Source organism: Epinephelus moara, chromosome 7, assembly GCF_006386435.1.
Source record: "Epinephelus moara isolate mb chromosome 7, YSFRI_EMoa_1.0, whole genome shotgun sequence".
NCBI lineage: Eukaryota > Metazoa > Chordata > Actinopteri > Perciformes > Serranidae > Epinephelus > Epinephelus moara.
The window spans coordinates 12607914-12620767 of record NC_065512.1 but is presented as its reverse complement, the minus strand read 5'-3'; the positions used below and the strand labels follow the sequence as shown (position 1 = coordinate 12620767).

The following is a 12854-nucleotide window of genomic DNA, read 5'->3' as shown; positions in this document are numbered from 1 at the left end:
CGCCTATTTACATTTTATGAAGGGTTAAGTTACACTTATTTAAGAACAAGGACTAAAAACTTACGATTAACATTGAAAATGTTTGATTTTGTCGAAACCTCAACATGAGAAAAAGACTGACATGAAACAGCTCGGACTGAGTTTCATGATGAAACGATCGAGAGTGTGCACTAACTGAGGTAAAACTCACATGATTTTATTCTGACAATAGAAATTTGTCTGCGACAGTGACATTATTTGAAAGTTCATTTGGTGTAAGGCCAGCATCACCTGAACAAAGTTAACAGGTGAAGGCAATTTAGAATATTCAGCTCAGTCAAAAGAAACCGCATAAAAACTCTCCGGTTAACTTTGTTCCTCTGCTGTCAGAAATGGCCAACACATTTTAATATATGTTCTCTTGCGTGTGTGTGGTTCATGTCTAGGTTGAATGTGGGTTCTCAACGGTCATTGGGTTTGAGTGTTTGAATCCTACCTTAACTGATAATTAAAAATGCCCTATATGAATAAAAGTCTTGCAAGCATGTGAGAATCTTTTTGACAGCCTGCCTGATAGGCAAATGATCACTTTTAGGCTAAGTGTACTTGTGTACTTTAAAAGCATAATGCTTGACAGTTATTTTGGTATGTTTTGCTGTGTGTTTTACGTATGCACTTGATGAATTGTTTTCATATGTGTACCTGCGATCTAATGACTGTCATGGCTCTGTCTCCTCAGGACTAACTTGGAGTTGGAGCTTGTGCACCGGGGAGGAAACCTGTGTTCTGGAGGGGCCAGTGCAGCTGCCAAACGTTCATGTCTCAGTGAGTAGTTATTCTTAGACCTCTTTATCCTTTATATCTTACAGTACAATTTCTACCACTAACCACTAAATCTTTTAACTTTGCTAATACGCATGGTCTCTTTAATTTATTCTATTTTGACTGTTTAACTGAGCTTGGTCTTTTGGTTTTCAGTGACCTGCAGGTTTGTTTGTTTTTTACTGCATTTCGAATAGTAGTAGTTTAATGTGGTGCTATGTCAGATGTATTTTGCTGTTTAGCTTGACAGTTATAGTGACGTGTGTTATTGCAGGTGACTGTACATCATTTCCCATGAGCCTCTGTGTAATAAACTGTCTGACTTGAGATCAGACCCTTTCCTCCATGTTACTGCTGAACCATTAAAGGAAGAAGAAAAATACAAAGGGTCGATTAGCAATGGCAGGCAAGGATAGATGTTGTCCCAGGTGGGCTGTTGGGAGCAGTCAGGGTAAATGAAGCAGACAAATGGGTCAAGTGCTGTTTTAGTTGATTGTGTCACAGCTTACAAGGGCATGCGTCGGGGGCACAATGAAACCTGTGATATTAGGTCCTCAAAGACAAAGATGAACATCAACTACCAGCAGTATTCATTGTATTGATAACTGATTACAATCATATTAAATATTTGTGGATGAAGGTATTGAAATAGAAAGTGTGTGTGAAGGTGTCAGAGTTAAGTTTTTGTGTACACACTCTGCCCCATTTTCTGTTTGTTTAATTATTCTGTCAAAGTTGGTGCTGCTGCAGTGAAATGGCCTGTCATCCTTGAGTGGCTGAAAAGAGATTTCACACTGGAGGTTTGCCATTTTTGAGCTACATTAACCACGTAGCCATGCTGACGGCCAAATTTACTCAGTTGCAGTACATTAGTGTTCCTTCTTCTTAGGGAAATGGATTTGAAGGAAAACGGCAGACGTGTGCTAACTGAGAGCTCACGGGGTTCCTAAGCCCGTTTCCCAGTAGGCACTGCTTCTGTTCAGCTGATGAGGATAGGATGGACCACAGAGGCAAGCTGCCTGCAATTCCCTAGAAATGGGCTAAATCAACTCTAGAGAGTCGGCCTCCAAATAGCTTGTCCTTGGTTTACTTAACTGCAAATATTTGAATTAATCTTGGGGACAGTGTGGCTGCTACGGTGCAGGGAGTTAAAAGGCATGTTAATGATGTTGACCTCAGTTGTGCAGACTTGCAGAACTTGGTGAGTGTTGACGGCGGCATTTGTGTTACTGAAGCCCCCTCATTTTTTGTGAGGCTAATGTGATTGTACATGTAAACTGCTGTGTGGTCATACACCCTGAGAGGACTCACCAAATTGAACACACAAAAGCACTTTTATTGTTGTATTCTGTGAAAACGTGTGTAGTGATGGTATGAAAGTTCTTAAAACATTATCAGGAGGACAGACCTTTTTCATAGAAGACATTTTGACAGGTCACAGTTGGAAAGGTTAGCATAAATAAATGAATGACTGTTGGATTTATACCCATAGTTAAGGACTTTTGAACCTCTCTGACACTGAAGACATTACTCCCATTATTTTACAAATGCTTCCTCTTTTCCTTTGTGCCCCAGTGTCTTAAAGTTCTCTCAGTAGTGTAACTTGCAGAATAACACAGCCCTAGTGACAGAGCTGCTGACGAGGGCTGTATTGAATAGTTTGAGGCTTCGAACCATCAGTCAAAACATCAACTTTTGAATGCTGCGCAGCTTTTTTATTTTTTCCCATATCTATTAAAGTTGCTCTGTTACTGATACCAATATTGGAAATGCCTCTGATACTGTCTAAAATGCTGGATCGTGTGTCAACAAGTACACAAGTCTTATGCACTGATCCGATACAGGTTATTTAATATTTAACTCTTGAGTAGTTTCACACCCTGATAAAACAGCAGTTTTTCCAGAAATGAATTCTTCTTTGCTACTCTAAAACAGTGGCACTGGCAACTAGGCTTACTGTTTTAGATCCGTGTTTATTTTTTACTTTTATGTTTTTTTTAATGCAGTGGTAGCAGATCAGTAATCTGTATCAGCTGATATGCAAGTTCAGATATTGGAATCAGTATTGCAAAGGAAAAAGGGTATTGGAATATCTCTAATGTCTATTTATTTTGTTTAAACTGGGTATTTCAGCACAGTTGCAGATAAAGATCAGGCTACGTTAATATTATTAGTATTGTACGGTTTGTAAAATTCGATTCCATTGGTGGCTGCGTTGGATTGTTTTCAACTCGTGTGATCCAAACATTTGCTATAAGTGTTTTTAAGTCCAAAAGTCAAAATTAATTGAAAAAAGATGTTTTTATCTAACGAAATGTTCTGCTTCAGTCCATATTTGTTAGCGTTTAGCCCTTCAAAACCATTTTCACTGCATTCAGCGAAACTGTTTGCTCTTCCTCTTGCTGCATCCAAAGGGAGGCACACACCGTGAATTAACAAGACAGTCTAGCAGCAATCTAACAGCAACATACATTACATTTATTCATTAAGTAAAAAACGACTTCATTAAATCAAATAATTAATTCAAATAGCAGATTTTTTTTCAAGGATTTTTTGTTTCCTTTATTTTAGGGTGATGATGTCATAACATATGACAACAGACATTTAAAATGACATTCAAAAACCTCAATATAAGCTTTAAATGTAAAACCGTAACATTGGTGCAGCCCCAGAGCAAACATATTTTAACATGCCATGACACCAGTCTCTTTAGGTTAGATTAGGTTTTATTGTCCCCAAGGGGAAATTCTTTTCCACAAGGAATCTCCTCTAAGTGACCTCTCAATGAAAACAGGCTATTTTACTTTAAACTGGCATGGCAAACAGCTGTGATCGGATATTGGACCTGAAGCTCGTAATAAGCCTTTTCCATCTGTATACATTTTGTAATTTAATGACAATAGCTGGAAACGACAGCCCTGATTTTATTCACCTCTCCTCTACTTCTCTTTAATATTTCTTCCTCCCCTTTTCTAGGTTAATTCCTGGTTAGAGGTGAGTGGTAGTGAAGGAACAGAGGAAACAAGCCGCAGTGAGGACAAATGGGATACAGCCATGGAATGACACTTTGCTTTTCTTCGTGCTGTGCCTCTGTTCACCTGTGGAGGGCAGTGTTGCTCCAACTATTGACAGCTCACACAAGTCAAATTGCAGAGCTGATTATTTGAAGCACTTGGCTGCATTACAGCATCATAATTCCCTGTAAAACAAAATCAAATAGAATTAGTGTTGCTTATTGAAAAAAGGTTTAGGTAATACAGAAGGTTGTAGAGTTTACCTGAAGATGGAATTAAATGGAACTGATTGATTTAGTGGCGCTGCTTTATAATATCTGATTTAAATCTATTGCTCTTATGCAATTTTAATTTCTGGCTTTTAAAGACCTGAATTGAGTTTATAATTGGAACATGTATAATTTATTTCTAGACTAACAAGAAATACAAGGACATTTCTCTACTTTGGAATCTACTACGTAACATCTAAAATTAATTCCTGCCTTTTGCCTACGTTGAGGCTTTCTGTAACAATTAATTGATAAGTCGTCAACTTTAAATTAATAGCCAAGTCATTTTAAAATCAATGAATTGGTTTGAGTAATTTTTCAAAAGAAAAAAAGTACAAATTCTGAATATTTTCTGGTTTCTTTACTCGTCTATGACAGTAAACTGAATATCTTTGGTTTGTGGATAAAACCACAAATTTTAGAGCGTGATTTTGGTCATTTTCTGACATTTTATAGGCCAAACAAATAATTGATAAGAGAGAAAATAACTGACAGATTAAACAACGATGAAAATAATCTTTAGAAGTAGCCCTACTTGTAACAGGTTTGTTCTGAACAAAGACACTCGCGGCTGTGAATTGTCCTGCTATTAAAAGCTGGTGTGTACACGAGAGATTGTGTGCGCAGGGGGTCCCTCCTCATGTTCTATTAGTTTCACAACCGAACAGGTGTGACCTGACCAAAGAGTTGCTCAGGGCTATCAAGCACTACCATGTATCCATCTGGCCTGGCCTGGTTTTATCTGAGCCAAACCATTTGCCTGCAGTCACTTAAAGTCAAGTGCTTTCATCATTTGATCTACATTGGTGGCTGGTAGGGTGTGACAATGGACACTGAGATAAACAGACACTTGCTGGTTTTGTTCCTGTCTGTCCTTGTTGGAACATAACAATGATGTGTTTTTTTCCTTCCCTTTCAGATCAGCTGTTCCATGTGCTGGCCATGCACATGCGTCTGTACAGCATTGATTCAGCCTACAACCCCTGGACTAAGCTGACTCAGATTACACAAAGCCGAGAGGCAGAGTAAGTGACTTTTTCTCTAAAGTACCTCTGCTAACAGTAAATCTATAAATCTGTTCACACATTCGTCATACCCCCCAGTCTTTACTCTCCCCTGCTTTATTTTTTTCTTCACATAAACACGCAATCAAAGGGCCACTTTGTCCTCTCTCTAAACGCCCCCATTTCCTCCTGCCCCCAACAGCTCTTCCTCCACACAAAGAGGAGCTAAAAACAGAAAAGGGACCATGCGTGGTTTCCATAGATACCAATAATTGCTGCATCTGGCAAATTACTGGGCACTCTGCAGAGAGCAAAACGGCCCTGTCAAATTCACTGTACTGAGAACAACTGCACCAACACCATAACGGCACGGGAACCCAGCTCCCAGCTGTCCACCTAGCTTCAACAGAAACCCATATTTATCAAAATACAAAGGACATAGTTTCTACCACACACACTTTCCTTTACTGTCTTGCAACACGACTGTACGGCATAACATGTTATTTTATTTACAAATGTGTTTCGTTGTCAGGTTTGATGGAGTGAAAAAAAAAAAAAAGTAAAGTTAAAAAAAGCCACTGGCAGCACTTAACAATACAAGATGAGCTTGAACAACCTTTCCTCCCTGTTAGTGTTGTCGGACAGCTTCTACACCTGTTACTATTAAAGTGCTCACAGCCATACTGTATTCCCACAGGAGCCATTTGGTGTTTAAAAATACTTTGCTAGGGTTTCGAAGGGAGCACTGTCATTGACACCCTTAGGCAGTCAACCTGATCTAGCCTAGTTAAACAGGACAAAGAGAGATGTGTCTGCAAAGATGCAAAACTTAGCTCTTGCCTCATAAAAAGAGAATGTATGAAGATTTTACAGCGTGCATATGTTGTTCGTCTGCAGTGGTCTTAGCAGGGTTAAAAGCTTCGTCCTCTAAGGACTTCCTCCGATGCACAGTGGAATTAACTGGTGAGTGCTTTGGTAATGGAAGGTATTATTCTTTTAGTGCAGTTCCTCTCATTCAAAACCCCCCGAGGCCTTTCAAGAGTAGAGTGGAGATTGGAACCTCACTGAATTGTCAACAGAATAAGAAGACATTTAAATGGAGATGGCACATAGTGCGAATATGTAACCAGGACTACATTAAGGAAGTTGGTCGGGGAACACAAGGAATAGGCCTTTTCAGCCATATATTTGTTTAAGCAAATTTAAAACAATATACACAGCAAGACCTTTGCTCTCATACCTTTTTTAAAGTCCTTTTTTAGACATGAGGTACGAAACATTGCTTCCCTCATCAAGCTGTTAAAGTGATGCTGTGAAGCTTTTTAGCATTCAGACATAAATGATCCTTAGGGCTTTATTCACACGATAGGACACTGGATGACAGAGACAATCCTCACAGGATATCTGAGAGATAGACAAACAAAGTTGACCTACTTGTAAAATTACCTATCGCGTTAAAGTGATGAGGTGCATATCTAAAGGGGCTTATGTTAAAACAGGTTGTCTGCAGGTCCTTAAAAAGTCTTTAAATTTCTTAAATGCAATTTAATAATGCAGGAAAGTCTACATTTCTGATGTTTGAATTATCATTATTGGCCAGATTACCCGTGGTGCTTGAAAAGGAAAATCAGTCCTAAATTTGGTTAAAAAATTATCTTGGACTTAAATTTAATGCTTTTTAAGACCTTCAAGTGTATAATGCCTGTAGACATCCCGTAAAAGTACGCAGCCAATATTGACCATGTGCACCGCTAATATCTATTGAAAAGAGTACCTATATTTCACGGTTTGCATGACCTTATCTGTTTTAGTTGATGAAGTTACTGAAAACTAGTAATTAGTCACAGGTACTAGTTACTTCTATTAAAATTATTGTGTATATATATTATATATATGCAATTACTGTATATAAAAGTAATAAGTTACCAAAGAAAGTAAGTTTTGTTTTAAATTTAGGTATCTTCTTCAGTTCTCTTAAACTAAACTCAGATTATTTATGCCTGATTCACACCTCCCAAAAGTCAAAGGAGAAATCTGGACTGGGACCTTTGTCATTACCACCGTTGGGCCCAGATTATCTGGTGATGTGAGAGATGGGTCTTGAACCTTTTGAACCTCCTGAACTGTTCGCAGGCACCCCGATAATTTCAAACACGCTTGATGCAGGATTTAGGATTGAAAATCTAAAAGACTGGGTTGATGCGATGCGGTTATATTTAATCCCTGCTTCTTAATTTCAATTTAAGTGACATAATGGAAAAACATCGGCCACTACCATTGGTGAATGTCATTTTATTTGTCAATAGGCTCATGACAGTCTCCCTAACCATGTTCTGATCCAGTCTCGTCAGTCTCTGTTTTGGTTACATCTGCTTCCCTGTGACAACACGTGAGGTGGTGCATTCATGCTCCCTCTGGCACCATAATGTTAATAGTACCCTGTAAGGTGTGATGCTCCATTAATTAAAAAATCTTGTTGTTTGTGCATGTTTGAAATTAGAGAGAAGAATATCTGAACTTTATCCGTATGTGTGTGATGCAATCTGATTTCAAAATCAGTTAAGATCTTAACACTCCTGTAGTCCGAGTTCGGCTTTATTAATCCACAAATAGCTATATTATTTTAGTGTTGCTGTGGACAGTGTGCCACAAGACTACTGCCATATTTGATCTACGATTGTACCCATTATTACCATGATAAAAATAAGTAGTGGTACAATAAAGCAGGATAGTCTGGATGTGTTCTGATAGGCCTCTTTATTGTAGCCATGACAGACCTTCAAATCATGCAACGTATGTTAAAAAAATGAGACACAAAATTCTTTTACTTGTTATATTTTATTAAATTTTTTTGTAACATATTATCATGCATGTTCAGTTATGTTGCCCTGCCATTTCATCTGTTTGTTTTTCCTGTGACATCCAGCAGGTATTGCTTGTCTGCTGATTGCCTGAAACCATGTAAATGCAGCATAACACAGATTGAGTGATTCAACTTATTCATTGCCCCGCAGTAACGGGTGTTAGATCATAACCCGGAAAAAACAGGGCAACAGGCTGTGTTTGTCTGCTATGATCAAGACAGAAGTAACCAGTAATGAGCTCATGAAAAAGAGTTAATTTTCTGGTTATGGCCAAAATTAGTGGAACTACAGTAAATCCCAACACAGGTTTATTTTTTTTCCATAACAATTGCTGTTTGACATGGGACCAACCATATACATTACCTTCTGATTAATGTAAAGCTATTGTGCCTGTTTTGCAGTGGCTTTGATGAAGAGAGGCCTGAGGTCCCCATGCTGTTTCGAGATGTCCCATCCCTCCTGATTATCTTTGTGCTAACAATGCCACAGCCTCTGCGAAAAGGTACAGTTCTTCCTTCTGCATCATGACACTACAACAGAGTAGTGAGCATCTCTGTGGCTGCTCCACAAGGACAGCCCCATTATCGGTAGTAATCAGGGCTGAGTGCAGGAAAGAAGCATTTCACATCTCTTATCTATGCTCCTGTTGCCGTTATTTGGCCGAGAGGATCAGAGAGACCCGACCCCGGTGATGGGAGGGCTGCGCCTCCTTCGCGTGTCCTTCATCTGTGGCTTGTTGCGGCATCTCCTCCATCTTAGCCCTTCACTAGAGAAGGCGGAGGGCCACCTAAAGACCTGGCCCAACAGACTGCAGTCATGTTTAATAGGAGAAGTGTCGCAGCAGGCAGGTCATTTCATTGATGACTGAATTAGGTTGGCCGCTGGCAGGGACAATTAGGACTCTTGGAACCTGGGAAAAGTGGATTCATTGTAAAGTGTAGCTTGTGATTGGAATAGTTAACACTCATAGTTAGATATACTATAGTGCTGGAGGTGGGGAGAAAGATCTATTCTTGGATGCATTGCAATTCCCTGTTGAAAGGTTATGTGTGAATGCACAAAGATCAATAAGAAATTTAAAACCCGATTCTTGACATTATGATCGCCTGTTACAATTTTATAAGACCGGGCTGTACGTTACAGTTGAATCAGTCACATATTGAAACGTAACTCCTCTGAATTGTAATCAAATTGAATTGTATGGTGATTCTCAGCGCTACTTAGTGCATTCATGGTTTAGAATTTATTAAGGATTGTTTGTTTGTCAGATGCTTCTCAAGGTCATGGTGTATCATAGCATTATTGTTAGTCTTTTTTAAAGAGAAATAGAACAGTTGAGGCATGATCAGTCCCCGAGGAGTACTTTGCACTTGATTGCTATAAAGGGACGGTCTCCTTTTTTAGTTCTCCTTTTTAATTGTGTGTACAGACACTTGTCACAGTGACCAGGACGCTGAGCCGTCAGCAGCCTTTTTGCTGAAAAAGAAAACAAACGGCACTCTTTGTTGTTCTTTTTTAACCAAACTCAAAATATCCTTCAGGCAAGATTTTCCACCTGAATCGCTCTGCTAATTATCCTGCACACTGCTCAGTCAGGCTCTTTATGCGGAACTGAGAAACCAACTACAATGCCCCCATAAATAGCTGCCAGCTCTCTGGAAACTGGCTTTTTATGCTAGAAGATCTTTTTTTAATTCACATATTGATCACATTTTGAAGTAATATTATGAGCTCAGTCTTGAATAATTTATCTGTTTAAATTGTGCTTCTACACTTCTGTTTGTGTTGCCAGTTGGCTTGGTTTATGTATAATCAGTGTCACCTTCTCTCCAATGTGTAGAGCACTTTACCTGTGTGGTGAAGATGCTGTACAACCTGCAGTTCACTCAGGCTCTGGCGGCTCTCTCAACGAAGTTCAGCCCAGAAGAAAGGCAAGCCTGGAGCACATCTGGAGCACTCAAGAAGGTACAAGTGAAATCACTTTAATTAGTCTGATTCATTATGACATGTTGGTGCAAACTTCCCTTATTGTCCAGTGGCATACATACAGCAGGTTTTTTCCCTATTATTTCTTTCACTGTAGCCCTTTTTACACAGAGATCCCACAATATTGCCGCAAACAAAGACCCTGCATTATGCTGGCTTTGCTTTCTTACACAGAACCAAACAGCACCAGCATAATGCAGCCCAAGTGTGTGATTTTTAGATAGCATGCAGACAAGGAGGCAGGACTTCTAACACAATAGTGGTGGCATCTACTGTGACATACAACATCCAGGTCAGGCGCAAGTGGTAACCTCTGAGGCTGACATACGAAGCCCATGCTCAAGTGCCAAAAACTGCAGTTCCTTGAATGGCCACATTAGGCTGGCTCCTGTAGACGCCTGTGTTAAAATGCTCAATTGTACAGGGAGTGCTTTCCTTTTTTTTTAAGTTACGCATATTTAAAGGTGGGGCCGCTTGAGTGACATGTTACCTTGACACGTCGCTACACTCTGAGTCAGATCCACCCCTCACTCCACCAGAGCTCCACCTTCTTGTCCAAATATGGTCACTTCTGGCTTCAAAAAAACAAGATGGCCACTACCGAAATACCAAACTCTGAAGTCACGGTGGCTGTGTCCATCATGTTTACAGTCTATGGTCAGGCAGTGCTTCTAAACAATAACAATTGCATAACATGGCAATAACAGGTTGATCTCATCCCCTGCTCAGAGGGTAAGAAGCTCCCAGACCTCATTGGCTCCCCAATTTGTAGGCATTTTTGGCTGCTGTTCTTTTTCTGTGTGTGTTAGCTGCTAACTGCTGCTAGCTACTTTTTAAATCTTCTGGTGGTGGATCGCACACATAACACATTATGCTACACCCATTCTGTCCTGCTGGCTCACACTTTTTACACCAACGTCAATTTGGCTTTTGTTACTACCTCATCTGCAGGCTTAAAGGCTCTGTGCCCCTTTTCTGTGATTATACTTTATATACAAAATGGCGAGCTGGAATAACAGCACAACACTCCCGTCTTGAACAGGCAAAGGGGCTAGTCTTGCAATACCTTTGGTTAAACTTAATAAAAACATTGGTCTAAAAAGAAGGTCATACTGTAAAGACAATGGCCCAGCATTTACGACCGCATAAAACCTCTAAGTACTGCTGAAGTAGTCGTGTAAGGAGAGCCCTCACTGTATATCTGCTCTCAGTGCAGTTTAACCCAGCTGGGGAACATTTTCAAAGGGTGTTAAGAGTCTACTTGTATCCTCTGCTTGTTGAACCAGTTGTATCTTCTCATTGTTCCCTAGAATCAGGCTGCAACAACAGTAAATCATTGTGTATGAGTGAGTATTGAGATGAATTGAGCTCCTTTCAGTTTAATTTACGTGATTTCCACAGTCGATCTTCATTATCTGGAAAAGTGTGATTGCCGGAGAGTGTTGCATTAATTGGCTATCTGTCTTCAGTCTATTAAATCTGTATTAGTGAGTAGCTGGCTTGAATGTCAAAAGACAAATAGCTGAAACCCTCCCCTTTAGGGTGTTTCCATCCATAATGGAGGTCTGGATTAGTATCTTCCTCCTACACTGTCATGAACAGTAGTGCAGGCATTTCACAAGCTGCCATTAAGATGGATTTCAAATCCACAATGAGGACGGCATCCATATTTGGTCGAACGCCATCGTAATTAAATTGAAGTTGTTAAAAAAGATGCAGCCTGAACAAAGATCAGAGCCTAGAGGAAGGAAATCCATAGACTTGAAATTCCTCCCCTATAAATCTATGACAAAGGACGGCAGACGAGATAAGAGTGCTGTTTTATATTCTACCACCTTCAGCTTGATAAATGCATGCAGCCTTTCCTCAATATAAAATACTAGCCAGACCAGTTGAATTTTTATCAGAACACACATTCAGTAATGTCTCCACCACTTATCAGATGTTATATTGTAAGGAAAGAATTATTGTCCTCTGCTTATTCTGCATAAGTCATTATATTTTACAGTGCAGCACATTTTATACCCAGGATGAGGAGGAGGACGAGGAAGATGCACAAGTGAAGCAGTCTGATCTGCATCATATATTCTGATTGTGACATTCATATACTTGATACATGACAATACATTGATGATGCTGCAATCATTTTGTTCCGTTTTATGTGTTTTTGTCCTTGGTTAAGGATCATTTCATTGTCTTATCAATTTCTGAATCCTGCATGTTCTCATACATGTTCTCTACAAGAAATGGCAGGTTTCCATCTGTGGAACCAGTCAAAAGGGTGACTAATTAAAGAGTAACTGAATAGATGAGTGACACATGCCTTCCAGGATGAGGAGCCAATTTTAACTGCTGAAGACCCATATTTGTCATAGCTTTATCAGTTGGAGTTCATCGTAATACCTAATTTTCCTTCCTCCTCCCCCTGTCAATACACAAATAGAGCCGCGTGTCTGCTGCAAAAAAGAAATGCAATTTAGATGGTTTCTATCAACTGGTTTGTTGCAAATAAATTAGGCTTTGTTGTTTGGCCAGAAGTTGCCATTAAGATGGATTTCAAATCTACAATGAGGACAAACAAATGGTAATAAACAGAGTAGAAGAAGTAGAGGCTGCGACTAGGGATGGGCATGTCGGTATTTGTTCATCGTATAGAGTATAGATAATATAGACCAATAAAATATTATTTCATTGCAGAGCTGTGTGCCTGCTTTAAATGTTATTGCTTTGCTCAGTGCCTTCTTGCCCCGCTGTCACTCTCTCTGTTTATCATGAGATTATTGCTGCGGGAGTGTGAGCTCTGCACTGGGGAACAGTCACTGCGAGTTCACCTGCACACACGCAGTGACAGGGCTAACTGTTAACATCACACGGCTAACATTACTAAATGATTATTAATGGGACATAGTAGAGCTG

General features: G+C 39.7%; 1 protein-coding gene across 2 annotated transcripts in view; it reads left to right on the top strand.

Annotated features, from left to right (window-relative positions):
- Positions 1 to 12854, top strand: part of ubr3 (ubiquitin protein ligase E3 component n-recognin 3) — a 57211-nt gene that overhangs the window by 35656 nt on the left and 8701 nt on the right. For both annotated transcript variants that reach the window (XM_050048236.1, XM_050048237.1), the window contains 4 exons: positions 719 to 804; positions 5004 to 5109; positions 8354 to 8454; positions 9793 to 9917. In XM_050048236.1, the coding sequence (XP_049904193.1) occupies positions 719 to 804; positions 5004 to 5109; positions 8354 to 8454; positions 9793 to 9917 (418 nt within the window). The remainder of the gene's footprint in view (positions 1 to 718; positions 805 to 5003; positions 5110 to 8353; positions 8455 to 9792; positions 9918 to 12854) is intronic.